The following is a 17,223-nucleotide window of genomic DNA, read 5'->3' as shown; positions in this document are numbered from 1 at the left end:
AATGTGGTTAAAACGCTAACTCTTTATTATACAATAGTTTCACAGAAACAGTTTGCACCACAGGCCTACAGACAAAGCTTTCTCAAGAATAGGATGAAAAGATTCAGGATCAATTGAAACAAATATTTGTAATTATAGCAATCATAATAGAATACGCTCTTCCATTTGCACCTGCAGACCAGATTCAATCTTGAAAAGCCCTAATTTGTTTAAATATAGTAAAATGGATACGAATGAGTACAACATGCAAATTGTGTTTTGAGGCGTCAAACAATTTGTACAACTTTGCATGTCCCATTAGCAAGTGTTTATAAATATCAGGAAAATCAAACTCGGGAAGAAGCAGAGCTTTGAAAAGTTTGGTACTGAACCAAATTTGTTCTTGAAGTCAAAAAGTTTGACTTTGAGTCATTATTTGTATAAAAATCAATCTCGCATTGTGAACTCCGATACTAGATACTGGCATCTAATGTGTCACAATCACTTTCAAGTCACCTCTGTGAGCTATGGCTTATATATTGACAGATACAACATGTAGCCTATAGTCAAACTGGCTGAAAATGAAAACGGATAAAGCAGGACTGAAAGAATGCTTAAAATAGTTTGTCAAAATCTCGACTTTCAAAAAAACTCCAACAGGCAAAACATGGACAGTGAATACTGATTAGCGTAGAGTCGAGGGTTATACGTTAGGGGGGGCAATGGATCCTGAACCTGCATGACCTCCTTGCCCCACACCCTAATCTCCCATTCTGAAAACCTAGATAAAAAAGGTTGACTGATCGTAGCACATGCATTACTGATGTATTATACACCCCTCATTCCCGTCAGCCACACACGCACACCGTGTCCCCTGTTCCCCAGAAAGAGCCTCCCTTTCTGAACCATTCTGTTAGGCTGAATGAGAACATCTCCTTGATACCATCCCTTTAAACACAGGGACATGGTCATATAGACCCTTTTCTGCAAATGGACATTAAAACAAAAACTATTGAACTACACACAAACCAATTATTTCTCAAGTGTGCGCACAAGCTGTGTTTATAAAGAATCAATGTCTCAACAGGTTTGTGCTAAAACATGCAACGGCAGGCCTTCAACCACCAAATAGGATTACCGAATGTGAAACCTAGTCTATACATTTTTTCAAAACAAGAATCCTAATTTTTTTCTTTGACCGCCAAATCCCAGATAACCAAATGGTATTGAAAAAAAATTACAGTATGCCAGAGGGTCTACCTAATCACAAGTTTATGCGTGTGTGTAGAGGCAGAGGCAGCAAGGGGAACCCAGTGATTTCGGAAGGTAGACTGTACAAGCACTCACTCCAGAAGTGTTGACCAGGAGCCTCTGATATTCTTAACAGTGTTGACAATAGTAAAAAAATAAAAAGGAATGGGATGGCTATGTCTCCTTGTCCTGTTGGATTACACTGCCATATTGCAGAACCAGCTCACACATTAGAGATATTTCACTTTATTTAACGAGTGCTAAAGGACCTAAATCACTGTATGCATTGAAAAGACACACCTTAAAGATAAAAAAAAAGTGCAAAACCTCTAACCTAAAATTCCCAGCATGCACCGAGGCAGGTGGCAGTTATAAGGGCATCATATATGGCAGTTCCAGTGTTCACGAGACGCACAAGTCCAAAACGTTAGCAATGCAGCTACGCTTACAGACTTTTCAGTGATTGCCGTACGCACAGGGAAGCAAGTCTGCCACAGCGTTCAACTGTCAAATAGGTCCACGGCAAGTTTAAGTATATATATATATAATAGAAAATCAGGAACAGGACTGGGGGCCACGACGGAGGTCAGTTCCCACGTTAACAGGAACTGCTGTGGACGAGAGAGTGGATGGGTCATAGGTCATAGTTCAGGGGTCAACCCGGTGGAGGATTAATCTAGCAGGTGTTTCCGAGGCCCGATACGCGAGCGGTGGGAGCGCCGCGCGTCCAGCGTGCCGTGCGTGTCCCTGCAGCTCTGACACATGTACGTCTCGGGCACGTGGCTCTTGCGGATCTTGGCACAGGACAGGTGGATCCAGGTGTTGCACGTGTTGCACTCGATCATGGCTCGGCCGGCGAAGGGCTTCATGCAGAAGCAGGTGACCAGGTCCCACGAGTCGTCGTCTGGGGAGACGGGAGGAAAGGGACACAAATTTGATTCTCACACTCTCCAACAACGTTCCTCCAGACACTGGTACATTGACCGAGGCCTTACCCGAGTCGACCATGATGTCCTCGTCCTCCCCCGATCCGTCTTCATCTCGGAAAACCACCTGCTTCCCCTGGCGGAAGACCGTCCGGCTCCCCGGGGAGGGCTCCGCCGTCTCCGTCTTCACGGGGCTCTCCTGCAGGTTCCGCCCGTCCCAGCCGCGCTCCTCCTCCGGGGGCTCCTGCTTGCAGTGTGGAGGGCTGGGCAGCCGCGGTGCGTGGGGAGGACGCAGGGGGATGGTGATGTCGTCCTCGGGCTCCTCCTTGATGGCGTGGGCGCCGAGAGGGGGCGGGTAGTGGAGCTGTGGGGCGTGCAGCGCCGGGGCGTGCAGCAGGGGGCCGCTCGGCTCCCTGGCCTGGCCCAGCCACTCCTTCTTCCTGTTCCTCTTCTTCTTCTTCAGTTTGTCCGCCTTTCTGCGCTCGTCCGAGTGAAGCCCACCGAGCACATGCTGCAATGGAGTTAAAAGGGCAAATATGAACAACTTGATAGTTGGTTATTTACCTAGTTAGAGACAGGGATTACATTTTACATTCTCCGTAACAGCAGCCCAGGAATGGTACTATTTACAAATCCCCACCTGTAACTGCACCGTATCGCACCTTCTTTAAAAGGTTCAATCCTGGCTCAGTAACCGGTAAAACCTCATTCACTAATGCCGCTTTTCCACCGCACATGTAGCTCGACTCGACTCGACACGGCAGCAGCACGGGTCGTTTTCCACCGCAAATAGTACCTCCTGGACGTGGGCGGGGTCGGCTGCGCGAAAGGGCCGTGACGTATTTTTGTACGTGACGCAAACAACACCTACGCAACCCACACATGGAGAGAACCCACATAACAACAATGGAGGACATCGATAACATTACTATTATTAGCTGGCATGTTGAAGAAGTTGAAGAAGTGGAATATGTTGGCCGCGGCGCTGCTATGGCTGTTACCAGCATGGTTGCCATGTCGCTCTCGTGACTTCGTCACACTCTCTGGCCAATCAGTGGCCGGCCGTCTGCCGACGTCACCTTTTAGCATCGGCTCAGCCGCTTGGAACCTAGAGCGAGGCGGTACTAGAAAAAGCAGCCACTTCAGGTACCAGATACCATGTTTTCGCGGTGGAAACTCAAAAAATGCGAGCTGAGTCGAGTCGTGTCGAGCTGGTACCATGCAGTGGAAAAGCGGCATAAATCACCCACCGTCCCAACCCATGTTTACTGTGTTTTCGTCTGTTGTATATAGTCCATATCTTCTCTGCATATTTTACCCATTGAACGTCTTTCCATTAGTGATTCAGGTTCTGTCTGTATGCATTTATGATGTCATGTTATTTCATGTAATGTATTAATGTATGACCTGTCCAGGGACTACAGATGTAAACTAGCCTTCCTGACTTACTCACAGATACAGATTTGTTGCAATGTAGGCCTGCCAGTAAACAAATAAATTAAAATGAATATCAATGTACAATACAAAAAATACCTCTTTTCTCGTGTGGCTATCTGAGGCTGCTCCTGGATGAGGGGGCTTCCTGCTCCTGTCCTGGGGGGCTTTGGGTGGGCGCTGAGGGCATGAGGCAGACGGGGGGCCGGGGGTCCAACCGTCGCTGTCCACTGTGCTGCCGGTGCTATTGGGGGGGCTGGAACTGCTGCGAAGAGAAGGTTCCTGGTGGCGGGAGTAGGAGACATGAGAGCGGCACTAAAGAGACCCTTTGCGATGGCCAGATTAACTCAGGTCAATATTACCTCTCATGTCCCGCACAAACCTATTGCCTCAGCTCGAGTCACGTATTTCAGCCACATTCACCGCCTCATTATCATGTAAGGCAAGTTGTCATAAAATACTCTGCCATTCAAGGTTTTTCTGTACAAGTCATTAAAAGACAAAAAAAAAAAGGTTGACAGAACATAGCATGTAGGTCATAACCAACTAGTGTCGAAGGCATTTTAAAAGACAACGGGTCAGAAACCTGGATGCACTGCCTCCGTGTTAAGACCACATCAAAAGACAGAACAGAAGATTGTTCATCGCCTCACTTCATCCTGCTTAAGCGTGGCTATCGTAGCAAAGCGGCAGCCAAGGGCCCGCAAGGAAACGGGGCCGAATGCTTTGATAAGAGGACGGTGGCACCAGGCCCTCTTACCCTAGCACAAAGAGGGCTGGGTTAGGGGGAACCCCTGCAGGAGGGACAGGCAGCAGCCCGTGGGCTAGCGTAGGGCAAGTGGGCTGCCCAAAGTCTGTGGATTAAACAAAGGCATGGCATCACAACACACCAGACAGGGGGCCATGCAGTGTTACACCCCAACACAGTAGCAGGCTATGTGCCAGATAACCTACTCAATTCAATCGTGTAGACACCACCATGTTAAAGTCTACTTTGGAATGGTGACTAGAAATCAATTCAGGATATTCGAGGAAATGTGAATCCAAAAAAAAAAAATAGGACCACAAGGAAAACCTAATTGCATATTGAAATATAAAAGCACAAGGGAATGTGAGACCACATCTCATTGACAAGTCAGTCTAAACTGTTCGAAAAGTTTAACAACCTTAAGTTAGGCTTACTAGAGCCATCCAGCGGTACAGCGAGTCAAGCGCGCACACACACACAACCCTTCATAGCCATGACCAACAGTCTTGCGTGAAATAGCTACTTCATCATCAGCACCTTGAATGTACCTATTTGGGCCAAAGAACATGCAAAACAGGCTTCACGGCATTTCCTATCCGCAACGTTATTATGTTGCACAAAATGTTTGCACAAATGTTGTTTGCACAAATACGATTATAACACAATATTTATAAGAAGAACATGCATGACACAACGATTAGTCCGGTTGAGGAAGCCAGCTCGGTTTCTTACCTCTTGTGGATATGGGATGTATCCGGCATAGGCCAGGACAAAAGTGCAGAACTTGTTAAAATCCTCGACTGTCCGTCTCCTTCTGAATGGCGGACTGAATTCCTGTGTCAACAACGCAATCAGTCAAATCTTGTGTAAGCACATGACAGAATGAGATGACGTATCAATCATCACTTCACAATCCTATGAATAATACGAAACCCATTCTACTTACATCTAAAAATCGAATGTAATGTACCTAGTTGTTGTGGTTGTTGACCAACCCCCCAAACAGTGCTGCTAAGCTACTCAATACACGGTGAACGTGTCATCGTGTCACTGTTAAAGCATCGTGTCCCCAGAAAGCCTTTCTCAAAGTAAATACCGGCAGCCGTTTAATGGATACTACACTGTCGTTTTAATCAATTCCTTAATTGGAGGACGACAAAATCTCGAGCCTATCTAGTGTAGATTGGAGTACTTGTAGCAGATGTTCAGGTTAGCCTGCAGCCTGGTGACGACGGGAGATGTTTGACTCGCTAACCCTACCACTCCGCAGTCTCTTCAGGCTGACGTGGTCTAGTTGAATGCATTGCAGTGAAGAAAGGGGTTCCATACTGACCCAATACTAACCGCATGTGTGTTATTAGTCTGTTATGTAGATACCTTCGCACGAAGCTAGACATGAAGCTACGTTAGCAGAGCAGGCTACATCGTGCGCTGTTACTTGCGTTAAGTTACCTCAGACGAGTTATCAATGTAAATCTTTTAAATTATTGTCGGACAACGGAACAGCACGCTTACCTCAGACTTGAAGGCATGCGATGTCGTTGGGGTAACATCACCCATCTTGACAAAGTGATCCCCCACGCTGTTATCACCGTTTGAAGTCAGGACAATAGTAAACACTAGAGAGTTACCGCTAGCCTGTGGTGGTCCGTCAATGCTAACGCTAGCTCAACTCAAGCGGCAGTGTTTAGTTTGCCACTAGGACGAAGTATGGCATTAAGTATATTCTAACTAGGCATGCAATCGGCCTAAGTTGTAAAAAAACTATGATAAAACAACACATGAAGTGACAAGGACAGCTGTCGATCCCGCATTATCTCGATGTGAATGTCCGTCAGCTGCTGCTGGATATTCCGCTGAATCCGTAGTCTGCAGACGAGTGACGGAAACGGAAACGGTCGCTCTAGCTCCTGTTAGGCTAAAAGGATCCTGACTGTTAGCGTTATACCGGTCTACCGCAGCGCAGGTATCTGTCACTTACTCCCTAGGTCTCCCCGAAGCGAGAATAATAAGAACATGACAAGAAGAAGAAAAACAACGAAGAGGATAATACATATGGAGTTTTTAATAAGTATTGGAGTAATAAATATCAATCTATAACGGAACCGAGCGATATCTCTCTATCGGAAGTCCCGTCTTATCTCTCTTGCCAATAACGCTGATTTTGAGCATCCGGATCCTGCCGCAATTTCATGAGATCAGAAAGCCCTGACAGCGAGGTTAGTGTTGTTTATGTTTTCAAGCCACAAACATTACGTGTATTACATAACTGCAAAATTAATAAACGTATTGACATCCTCCAATATAGGAATTCTGCAAGACTGATGTAAATTATTTTAGTCTATTCTAGTTTTGATTAATGTTTCAAGCTAACAACAGTTATGAATGGTTTCTTTTCCACATAATGGACAACACATCTAAGGTTTTACGATTTTGTGCACCTCCTGAACACAGTGTTCAGGAGATGCTTCATGAACCACCTCCAGAACGCAAGCTCTCTTACCTCTGTCTCTGTAGAATAAACCACGTGTTGAACATTTACCACTCTCCGAGTCATACCTAGCCCGAGACGACCATACCACAAAGGACCGAAGTAGTTTTTCTTCAAGACACAACAGTGTTTTAGAACATATTCCAAACCCATAGCTCCTCGTTAATTTCTAATTGTATAAATAAAACCGCGACAGTATTAATGCCCTGATGAAACGCAAGCAGCATCAAATATTTTTGTTACTACTAATTAGTTATTAGTTGTTTATTCTTCTTCTGAGAGACTTGATGTTTACTAACACGTAATTGCCATCAACTTTATTCACTGTTGACATGCAAACCACTTTAGAGAGACAACTATTGTTTATTTCTCTGATACAATTTCCAAAATAATACATTAGTCAACAATTGATTTACAACAAGCAGTTAAGAACAAATGTGGAATGAGACAAAGTGCAGTGAGAGAAAGATGTCTCTCTATGTCCGTGCCCAAGTAGGCCTACTACTTGAAGGAGGCAGCTTGTTCTACCACCACCTGCCCTGCCAGCGAGTCGGAGAAGATGGACTCCCTTAAAATGGAGAACTTCCCGGGTATGTCAGACCCCAAGCTGCCGGTGCACCTTGTCAGAGGAGGCCTATCGCACCATTCAGGGCTGTATTGAGGTGACTGGCATGCACTCTGAGCCGCATAGAGAGGACATGGATAGGCCTGCAGAGGGCATCACAGAACACATACGCCTCTGTACGTACTGCACTGTGCCAGCAACACATGGTAACTAAGGACATGAAGGCCATCCCAAATGCAAATGGGATGGGCTTCAGAGTAGGTAACAGGGAGGATGTGAGGACAAGATAAGGGGAACTGAAAGGGTTGATAATGGAGGCTAAAGGGATGTACAGGAGAACTTTGGTCTTTTGTCTGCCTCCCACCGCCACCTAGTCCACGGCTCACCCTCTGCCGCCTTCCAGCCCCAATCCTTCTTGGAGGGTCCTACTCACCCTTCCACTAGTCTCTAGGCTAACTGCCCTCTCCAACCCTCCCCCTACCCCACATGTAACCTCGAGCGTTTCTTCACAGCTGCCAATGTAATAATAGAGCAGACTCCACTCAAGCAAGGTTGGAGGCCCTGATGGTGTCAGCACCACGGTGCTCAAAGCTGGTGCCACTCTGCTAGGAGAAACGTCTCGGACAGCAACACTCGGGACAGTCCTGTCTCTGTGCCGCTTCAGTTGCGCGGGTTCAGTTTTGTTTCGGGGGAGGGGGATACTCCGCTGACACACGCGCCGCCAGATGACACAGTGGACACAAAGTAACACGTCTAAACTGAATTAAGCGGGCACTCATCTCAGAGAAGTTTTCAACCACAGACTTCTTTATACAATTGTATTTAGTTCTCAATAATAATTGTAGCTTGAAAAATAATAACAGAGGACCGAGCCTCTGGGACCTCATTAGCTGGCTACGGGCACAGTGAGGAGAACTATCTACCGCTACCTCAACGGGACAAAGACAGAAGGAGCTGATCGTGGGGGGTCAAGACAAGGGTGCACCCTAGTCACAAGGACCCCAGGGTCAGTGTGGAAATTGTGGAAGTACCTGGCAGAGAACATAAATAAACTAGGCTGGGCTAAGAACATGATGCCCTCTACAAGAAGAGACAGAGACGTCTCTACTTTTGGTGAAGGCTGGGGTGCCTCACCATCTGCTTGACGATGGTTATGATGTTTTGTGTGTCTGTGGTGGTCAGTGCTACCCTGTTTACTGCGGTGTGCCGGGGTGGCCGTTTGAGGGAAGCGGATTCCAAAAGACTCCCCACAATGATCGCTGCAGTGGCATTGTGGGGGAGGAGCTGGCAGCATTGACAGAGAAGAGGATGCTGTTCAAGTTGTGTGTTTCCTTGGACAGAGTCTCCAACATGACATTCTGTTCAAGCACAGGAGAATTTCACAAAGATGCTCCACAGGAAGTCATTCATGCCTGTGGCAACACCCATGTCAGCAGCTATAACCTCATAATGGTTATAGCCAGGGTGCGATTTGTGAAAAAACCAGAGGGGGGGATAAATTTGAGACATTTTCTTCAGGAAAAATAACCACACAACAGTGTGAAAACTTATGAAAACAGTTGATCTTGTGACCTTCTGTATCTAAACCTTACACTTAGGCTTCATAACGTAGGCGGTAGGCCTATTTTGAACGTGAACTTAACCACTGCATTTGCAGAAATATTTTCTCATAGCTAATATTGTTTTTAAATGTGCCAAATAAAAAAATATATATATTTTTCCCGATATCAGTTCAACAGAAAATATGAAATACCACAATGTGCTGTCAAGACGTTTTTTATTTTTTTTATGGGTTAATCGGGTAGACTATAGGTCAGACTACGAAAACAGTCCGCTCTGATGACGCACTTCAGCCTCTTTTTTTTGCCTTCCTGTTGGCGGATCGATAGCAGCGTGGTGACCCTGCTTCAACCACATCTCTGCAAATCTGCGGGCCGGGAAGGAGGCAACATCTGGTGCATTTACAGAGATGAAAAGCAGATTGTGCAGTGTGGACACATTCATTCTGTTTCTGCCATCTGTAAGAATGTGGTTCATGGCGCTGAAACCTCTTTCACACTCGGCTGTGGACACTAGGAGCGTGGAGACAGCGGTGAGAACTTTGCGCATGCTCTCTCCTGTGACACCGTGACATTTAAACTCATGGAACTCCTTCAGGAGTATGGGACTGGTTGCGGCCTCAACAGCAAGAGTTTTGTGTATGGCGAGAAGTTTTTCATCGCCGTAGAGGATGCGCTCGTCTTCATCAGATGGCCAGTTTGATGGATTTAGAGCGGCGGCGGCAGAGATTATCCCGTTGTCATCCAGCCTGCGCTCACGCGCGACGCCTCTGACTCGCTCCCGGTAGATCAAAATCACAGCACAATCAAAATGAAGACGGACCCTGTGTATTTTGGTTGTTAATTATTACGATGTAATGGTGAAAATACTTTGGGTGGGGGGGATAATTTTTATCCCCACCGAGGATAAAAATAATTCAGCAGAGGGTAGGACGTGTAAACCAGAGGGGGGGATAATCCCCACCATCCCCACCGGCAAATCGCACCCTGGTTATAGCTGTAACACTTCATAGTCAGTCGTTTGTAATGTTTAGGTTTGAATGGAAAACAAAGCAATATCTAGGTGAAGTCAAACCCATAGATAAGGTCATAAAGAAACGTTGGGCCATATACGTGTCAAGTGAAACTAGCAGCTAATCAACACCCCATGGTTGCCAAATAACTACATAAAGCCAAAAGGCCAAGTTAAGGGATAATCAGGTCTGACCATTTGATAGTCACAACCAACACCTTATTTTTCTTTGGTAATGTCTTTGTAACTTTTTGCATTCGCCTTATCAACACATTGTTTTAATTTTAATCTTCAGACATTGACTAAGGCTCATTAAAGATAAATTCACCTTTGCAGACATTTGAATCTACCTAGTGAAATAGGGAAACATACTTTCAACTATCCATTGTCTCTATTCGATTCTGTCTGTTCAATAACGGTATTCACTCAGTAGTCTGTTATTTATTTAAAGAACTATGGTCGGACGCTATTTTTCGTTTGGATGCGGAAGCATTACATTTTTTTTAAATTATAAAAGCATTGCTTGTTAGACATGTTATTTGCAGGGTAATTGTGCGATGCTTCGCCTACTCAGCAGCTTTGAGCGTCTCTCTGGACGCCGTTCTCCTGTTCACCACTAGTGGCCGCTATGTTCCGCTCGCCGCGACGCAAGCTGCATGGATACAGATTTCTTTGGCTTCAAAGACGCTCATAACATACTCCAGAAGCCACAAGCAGTATCGCTTTTTTATAAGTAGAAAACAGGATCGTTTTTTAGGGAGCGTCAACACACCGCGGCACTTATTTTTCCGTATACACGTTTAGATATGGTTCGTTCAGCAACACAACAAAAGCCGATCGCGTGTGCTTGAAGCGGACCGGATGCAGATTGCTCAGCGGGCTTGATATATCACATATTAACAACTCTTCTTGACAAGTGTGTCAATCCTGTCATCACAATTTTTCCCAGGTGTCACTATGGGGGTTAACGTAAAAACGTACATCAGCATCGGCTATGCGTCGTTCGGGATGCTTATGGGGTTCTCCGCCTTTCTGGTCTGGAACATCGCGTACAGACAGCCGTGGACGGCCGCGATGGGAGGGCTGTCAGGTAAACATCTGCACGTTGCAGTCAGACGGGCCCACACTTAAAACACCGCACCAAGTTACTCATAGCAACATGTTTGCAATTTGAACCAATTGACGTACAGCTCTTCATTCGGTTGCAATGGCAAATATGTACATATGTTCGGTATAGCTCTACCAGCGATGGAGTGGACCATTGGTTTATAACTATTGGCTGTTATAGATTATGTGTGCAAGGGAGACAGACAGCCTTGAGGCTATGTAGTCTATATTGTGTGTTAAGAGTCATATTAGGACACGAAACATGTTTAGAGGACATTACGCTTCTGTCATGGAGGGATGATTTAAGTTTCGTGGTGTATGAACGGATTTGTACTTTGTGCCTGAATGTGCAATGGCAGATGCTTATCAGTAACCTCTGCTCTCAATATCTCACGGGATGTTTTAGTGACATCATGTATTTTTAATCATTATATTAAGTAGCCTAGTCCAAACTGTTTCCTATCACATAAAGGTCTATAATTAAAATAAATTACCTCTAGGCCTACAATAACAAATCACTGATTAGGAAGCTGCATTAAATTGTACTCTGATAAAAATCTGGTTTGAAATCTGAATATGCTGACAGATTATCCCGGGAAAACCATATGCAGTACATTGAGTTTGACGTAGTTTACAATTACCTACATTATGTTTGTTCGTTTTAAAAGATCTTCATTCAAGATATATCCTGCCTACAATATATAATTTTTCAAAATAAGTTCAAAATAAAGTTTCAAATGTTTTCAATAATGAATTGATCCTACAAGGGCGAATGCATTGGTTTATTTTTTTTTATTTTTTTTTCATGACTTTTGTAATTCCACCTAAAAAGAGGAACATAGGCTAAGCAACACATGGAACTAACCTGACACAGCATCTGGCAAACATGACTTGATGTTTCTATCTTTCACTATCTTTCTTTAATCTTTCAACATCACTACAGTTTTAACTCCTGGCCTTGCCGGTCAGTATCATCCTAGTAGTTAGAGATGTTTGACTCCCAGCCTGGTTCTCGGTTCAAACCCCTTCATAGTCTACTCGTAAGCATTCTTCTGCCAAATGCCTAACCTGTACCTGCTCATTATTTTACTTTCATTTTCTCGAACACTTTGAATTTTTTCTTTTTTTTTTCTTGCACTGGTATCCAACAGTAATACAATTGTTTTGTGTAAATCCATGTTCCCTTCCTCCTGATAGGTGTGCTGGCCCTCTGGGCTCTGGTCACCAACATCATGTACCTACAGGGCTACTGGCAGACCTGGCTGAAGGGGCTCCGGTTCTTCCTCTTCATGGGATTGTTCTTCTCCCTGCTGTCTCTGACCGCCTTCATCGCCTTCCTCTCTGTCGCCGTCTCGAAGAAGCAGTGTGAGTAGCAGGCACACAATTTATTGTGGCGCTTGATGAGAAATTGGTTGCATGTTGATAAAAAGGGGCTGCTTGGGCAATCATCTTTGATTGGTTTTGTATCAATGACGAAATGATGATGATGATGATGATGATGATGATGAAAGGATAATATCGAGTCCAAGTGAAATAAGAGGGGAAAACTAGTTCTACATTTGTGTACAATTCCCCATGATTATCATGCTAATCCATTCCCACCACACCCACCCCCTTGTTAGTGCCAGAAAGATCTCTGTACTACAAATCAGATAAAGCAGTCACAGTTGGTGGATTACGATGACAAAAAACAAATAATGATCTCCAGAATATTAATTAGTTGCAGCCCTAAAGTGAATGTATCTTGTTTTTGGAAACTGAGGCCATCAGATATGCATCTCACTGTTGGAAAGAGTTTTGTGACTTGGTGAGCAGGCTGTGAGTTGCAATAATCGTCAGAATAATCGACTATGAAAGCCTAAGTAATTATTTCTTGCAGCCGTAGCTTCAGACAGAGCTTGTCGCCATGCATAATAATGGCTCCAGACTACTTAATAATTTCACACTTTCGCACAGTCATCTCACACTGTCCCTCACACCCTATTATGTTTCTAGTCATTCCTGGCTTGTGTGGGTGTGTGTGCGTTTATTTGCATTGTTTGTCTTTATCCGTGTGTGTGTGTGTGTGTGTGTGTGTGTGTGTGTGTGTGTGTGTGTGTGTGTGTGTGTGTGTGTGTGTGTGTGTGTGTGTGTGTGTGTGTGTGTGTGTGTGTGTCCCACCCACAGCCCTGAGCGACCCCAACAGTCTCTACCTGTCGGCAGTCTGGAGCATCATGAGCCTGAAGTGGTCGATTGTGCTGTCGCTCCACGCCCACCGCTACCGCAAGGAGTTTGCAGACATCAGTATCCTCAGCGACTTCTGATCTCCCACGCAGAACGTCTGGCCAGGGGACTCAGTGAATTTGATCTCTTATGACAGACTGGTTTCAGACAGTGGCTTTGTAAACCCGACGGTTTAGAAGTTAGGTGTACTGGGAGTTCAGGGTTGTGTGGATAGTAAACACAGGAAGCATTGTGGGGTTAGTATACTTCAAGGTAGCCAGCGGTGGTCTTGAATTCTGCTGTGTAACCTTGGTAAATACCATACCATTTTTAAATTTGGCTGGCGTGCCCACGCCCAAAGACATTGCTATGTTTTAAAAATTTCACAGGTTTGTAACGTGTTTATGAGACGAACCTGAAATCGATTTAATGATTAATAGATTACATGTTTAATTAATGGTATCATCTGAACCCCATCCCGTCTGGTTGTTGTATTTATCTATAGTTTTAATCAACGCAGTGCCCCTTTCCTGCCACAAGAGGGTATTCACGTACCACCTATTGTGTAAGCATCCCCGTCTGTAAAACCCCAGTTATTTCAGTGGATGATTTTAACTTGATGTCCAATACCAATATCGTTTAATAATTAGTCTTTCAAGGGCACACATGTATCTAGCATTGGATCTATATATTCAAACATACAACATAGTTGAATCAAAACAAAACACAATTTTAATTCGATTCCACACAATATCGTGTCTCAGGAGTACACAAACAATAGCTAATTAAGATATATAAATGTTAGTGCGAACAAGACTGGATTCATTCACACTTTAATGTAAAACCTTTGTGTCTATTTTTATTTATTGATCTTACTTGAAAGTCATTTTCCTGATCAGGGATCTATTTTGTAGCATTTGCGTCACTTTGACATAAACCTAACCAAAATGAAACAATTATCGATGAAGCTTTTGTTTCGGCACTCAATTATTGTACATTCAATGAAATGCATGCAAGTAATTATGATTTTTATTTACCAAATGCTATTATTATCATTCTAATAGCAAATTATTATTTTGTTGCCTAAGGGGAATATATTATAGGCATATTTTTCCTTCATCAATGTTTGTCTGTGTGTACTACCTTATCTTTATACACCATGTCAAAGTAATCATCATTGTGTCGATTCTCTAACAGTTCGGATGTGTGGATGTAGGGATGTACCTGTACAGCTCCCCGTGCTTTGAGTCACTTTAATAAAGTATCTTTTTTAACAGCCATGCATATGTTCTTAGTCATTTACAAAACAAATGTCCAATTAAGATGTACTTATATGGACACAAAGGCAATGCTTACGCTACAGCCACAATATATTCAGATCTAGACTTTCTTAGTATTTTTCAATTGATTTTCAAACAAGATGACAGCATAGAAAACAGACCTAGAATGTGATCTTATTTCCTTCAAACATTTGAAAAGCATAATTCCCTTACTAAACGCCCATCATCACAGCATCATAGATTGGATGTTTGCGTTCCCATACAATATTTTCTATCGTAAGCCTGGATCCAGATCGTCAATGTTGAGTATTAGTGTGACATTTGGGAACACAAGGCAGCTGAAGCCACATTCCCACCCACCCAAGCCACATTCATGAAAGAGAAGGCCCCAGAGCATGGCAATCCTAACAGTAAATGCTGGGCAATAACCTGCACTTTGAAGCCAGGCAATTATTCAATTTACATTTCCTCCAAAGCCCAAATCATACCCAAAACCATTCTTTTGGGGGTAGGCTGGGGTTATGATTTCATGTATGATTTTTTTTTTTAAGGCGGCCCTGGACAGAGAATGACTTTGATGTCCAAAGTTGTGAAAATCATATGGACAGAATTATGTATGCACGCATCAATGTTCGGTTCAAGTCAGATCTTCAAGTGAATGTCGGTGAATAAATACGATGATATAAAATAAAATAAATCTAGACAATTATGTATTCCTGAGGATATTTCTGTTTGCTTTGTGAATAATGATACTATACCATATCATGCCATTATTAATAGAAACTCTATTAAGGGGGCTGCTTAATAAGCCTTAGTGGCAGTTGGTTGCTGTCTCTAGCAGCCTACCTCTTTTTTTACAGACATTTTCGGTGGCCATTATATCTTAATTGCATGGCATGCACCGGCTTATTTGCAAGCCCTTACGGTCGCATTGCATCAAGGTAATTGCAACGCTGTGGTTTATTACCATAGTTACAATTTTTTTTATCTGGCTGTTAAAAACTTTCGGCATTCAAAAACTGAAAAACAATCCCGTTGACTTTCCACTCAGCACAGCTCGGGCCTTTGAGCCAAATGTGTCCTATTAAAGTTTATATATGGGGCAGTAAAAATGTGTGTGTTTTTGTCTTGTATGTAAAGAGGGGGGAGGTGCCTTAATATATTCAATTATGGCGATTCTTTTCCACCCCAAACAGGGAAGGAAGTCGTCAGCTTCTACCAGTCTGGTGAGGGGGGGGGATCAAACGTTTAGATGTAAGTTTCAGCCAAGAAGACCCCCACAAGAGGAGTCTGGTCTCCTCAAAACACCTGTTAGGGAGATCAATATTTACCATCAGCTTAAAGAAAATGTTGCGATAGTGGTTTTGACATATTCAAAGAAAAACACTAATTTGGAATGATTGACCTATTGAGATAAAACTGTTTGCTGGACCATTATGGGATCTATTTGTATATACAAAACACTATAATTGCAGATATCTGTGCTTATCCACATTTCAAATTGGATATCATTATTTTTTCACATTTCAAGGATGTCTATAAATGCGATTGAACTGAAATGAAATTTAAAAACGAACATGAAAATTAATGATGCAAAAAATATTCAGCCCGGAAAAAAAGGGAAACAGAAAAATCTGAATGAAACGCAAACATCTTGAATTAGTAAAGGACCAGATGGACTTCTTGACATTAAGACGGCTCTCCGGCTTTTTTTGAACGGCAGTTTCGGCATGATTTCCTCAAGAACTTCCGCAAGGCGCAGTACAAAGCCAACAGATATTTAACCAATATCCATTGCAATTTACAGTTTTATTTACAAACCTAAACACATGTTCCATGGCCTATGCTTTTTTTCTGTCTCTCTGTCTCTTTCTCTATGCATACAGTATAAACTCACACATTAGCAAACTTGCAGAGACACACAGAATCAAACACACACACACACACACACACACACACACACACACACACACACACACACACACACACACACACACACACACAATAACACATGTGAAGACACACCATACACACCCACACATACAAACATACACACACCAAACACACAAACACACACACACACACACACGCACGCACACGCACACACACGCACGCACACGCACGCACAAACATACACACACCAAACACACTTGTGCAGACACACCCCACATACACACACACACACACATATACAAACGCACACACATATGCACACACGCGAACACACGCACATGCACGCACAAACACACACGCACACACACATGCACGCACACACACACACACACACACACACACACACACACACACACTCACACATACACACACACACACACACACACACATAAACAAACACGGATAAAGACAAACAGACAATAAATGCAAATAAACACACGCACACACACATGCACACGCACTCACACACAAGCAAACAAAAACATATACACACATGTACGCGTATCCACACACGGACAAACACACACACACATGCCAGTGTTCTATGTTAACCCCTGCTGTTGGCAACAGTACAGTTGAAGCCCCAATTTTAGCCTCACTCCCAGCTTTTTTTTGTTCCCCAGATTCCATTGTTGTTTTGCATGTTGCTATGCCCTTGGGACAATTGCAACTTTTGCATCTGAAACATTTTAGGGAGCTCCACATTTTGCTTTTTG

At 43.7% G+C, this 17,223-nt stretch overlaps 2 protein-coding genes across 2 annotated transcripts; one reads left to right on the top strand and one right to left on the bottom strand.

Moving 5' to 3' along the window:
• Positions 1-2: 2 nt before the first annotated feature.
• On the bottom strand, positions 3-6,240 carry phf13 (PHD finger protein 13). Its single transcript, XM_030374448.1, has 5 exons — positions 5,854-6,240; positions 5,071-5,172; positions 3,690-3,872; positions 2,226-2,667; positions 3-2,134 (listed from the first exon to the last, which is right to left on the bottom strand). Exons 1-5 carry the CDS (start codon positions 5,896-5,898, stop codon positions 1,902-1,904), a joined length of 1,005 nt encoding a protein of 334 aa, XP_030230308.1. The 5' UTR covers positions 5,899-6,240; the 3' UTR covers positions 3-1,901.
• Positions 6,241-10,560: 4,320 nt separating this feature from the next.
• LOC115557415 (heme transporter hrg1-A) lies at positions 10,561-14,556 on the top strand. Its single transcript, XM_030375237.1, has 3 exons — positions 10,561-11,055; positions 12,270-12,437; positions 13,239-14,556. Exons 1-3 carry the CDS (start codon positions 10,923-10,925, stop codon positions 13,373-13,375), a joined length of 438 nt encoding a protein of 145 aa, XP_030231097.1. The 5' UTR covers positions 10,561-10,922; the 3' UTR covers positions 13,376-14,556.
• The last annotated feature ends 2,667 nt before the right edge of the window (positions 14,557-17,223 follow it).

Source organism: Gadus morhua, chromosome 13 (assembly GCF_902167405.1).
Source record: "Gadus morhua chromosome 13, gadMor3.0, whole genome shotgun sequence".
In the NCBI taxonomy this organism is placed as follows: domain Eukaryota; kingdom Metazoa; phylum Chordata; class Actinopteri; order Gadiformes; family Gadidae; genus Gadus; species Gadus morhua.
The sequence above is the reverse complement of the archived record's forward strand: the minus strand, read 5'-3'. Positions and strand labels throughout refer to the sequence as shown.

Coding starts and splice junctions, on each gene's coding strand:
- phf13 (XM_030374448.1), bottom strand. CDS start 5,898: ATGGGTGATGTTACCCCAACGACATCGCATGCCTTCAAGTCTGAG. Junction 2,668..3,689: donor ATAGCCACACGAGAAAAGAG/GTATTTTTTGTA, acceptor ACTCCATTGCAG/CATGTGCTCGGTGGGCTTCA. Junction 2,135..2,225: donor GGACATCATGGTCGACTCGG/GTAAGGCCTCGG, acceptor CCGTCTCCCCAG/ACGACGACTCGTGGGACCTG.
- LOC115557415 (XM_030375237.1), top strand. CDS start 10,923: ATGGGGGTTAACGTAAAAACGTACATCAGCATCGGCTATGCGTCGTTC. Junction 11,056..12,269: donor CGCGATGGGAGGGCTGTCAG/GTAAACATCTGC, acceptor TCCTCCTGATAG/GTGTGCTGGCCCTCTGGGCT. Junction 12,438..13,238: donor CGCCGTCTCGAAGAAGCAGT/GTGAGTAGCAGG, acceptor TCCCACCCACAG/CCCTGAGCGACCCCAACAGT.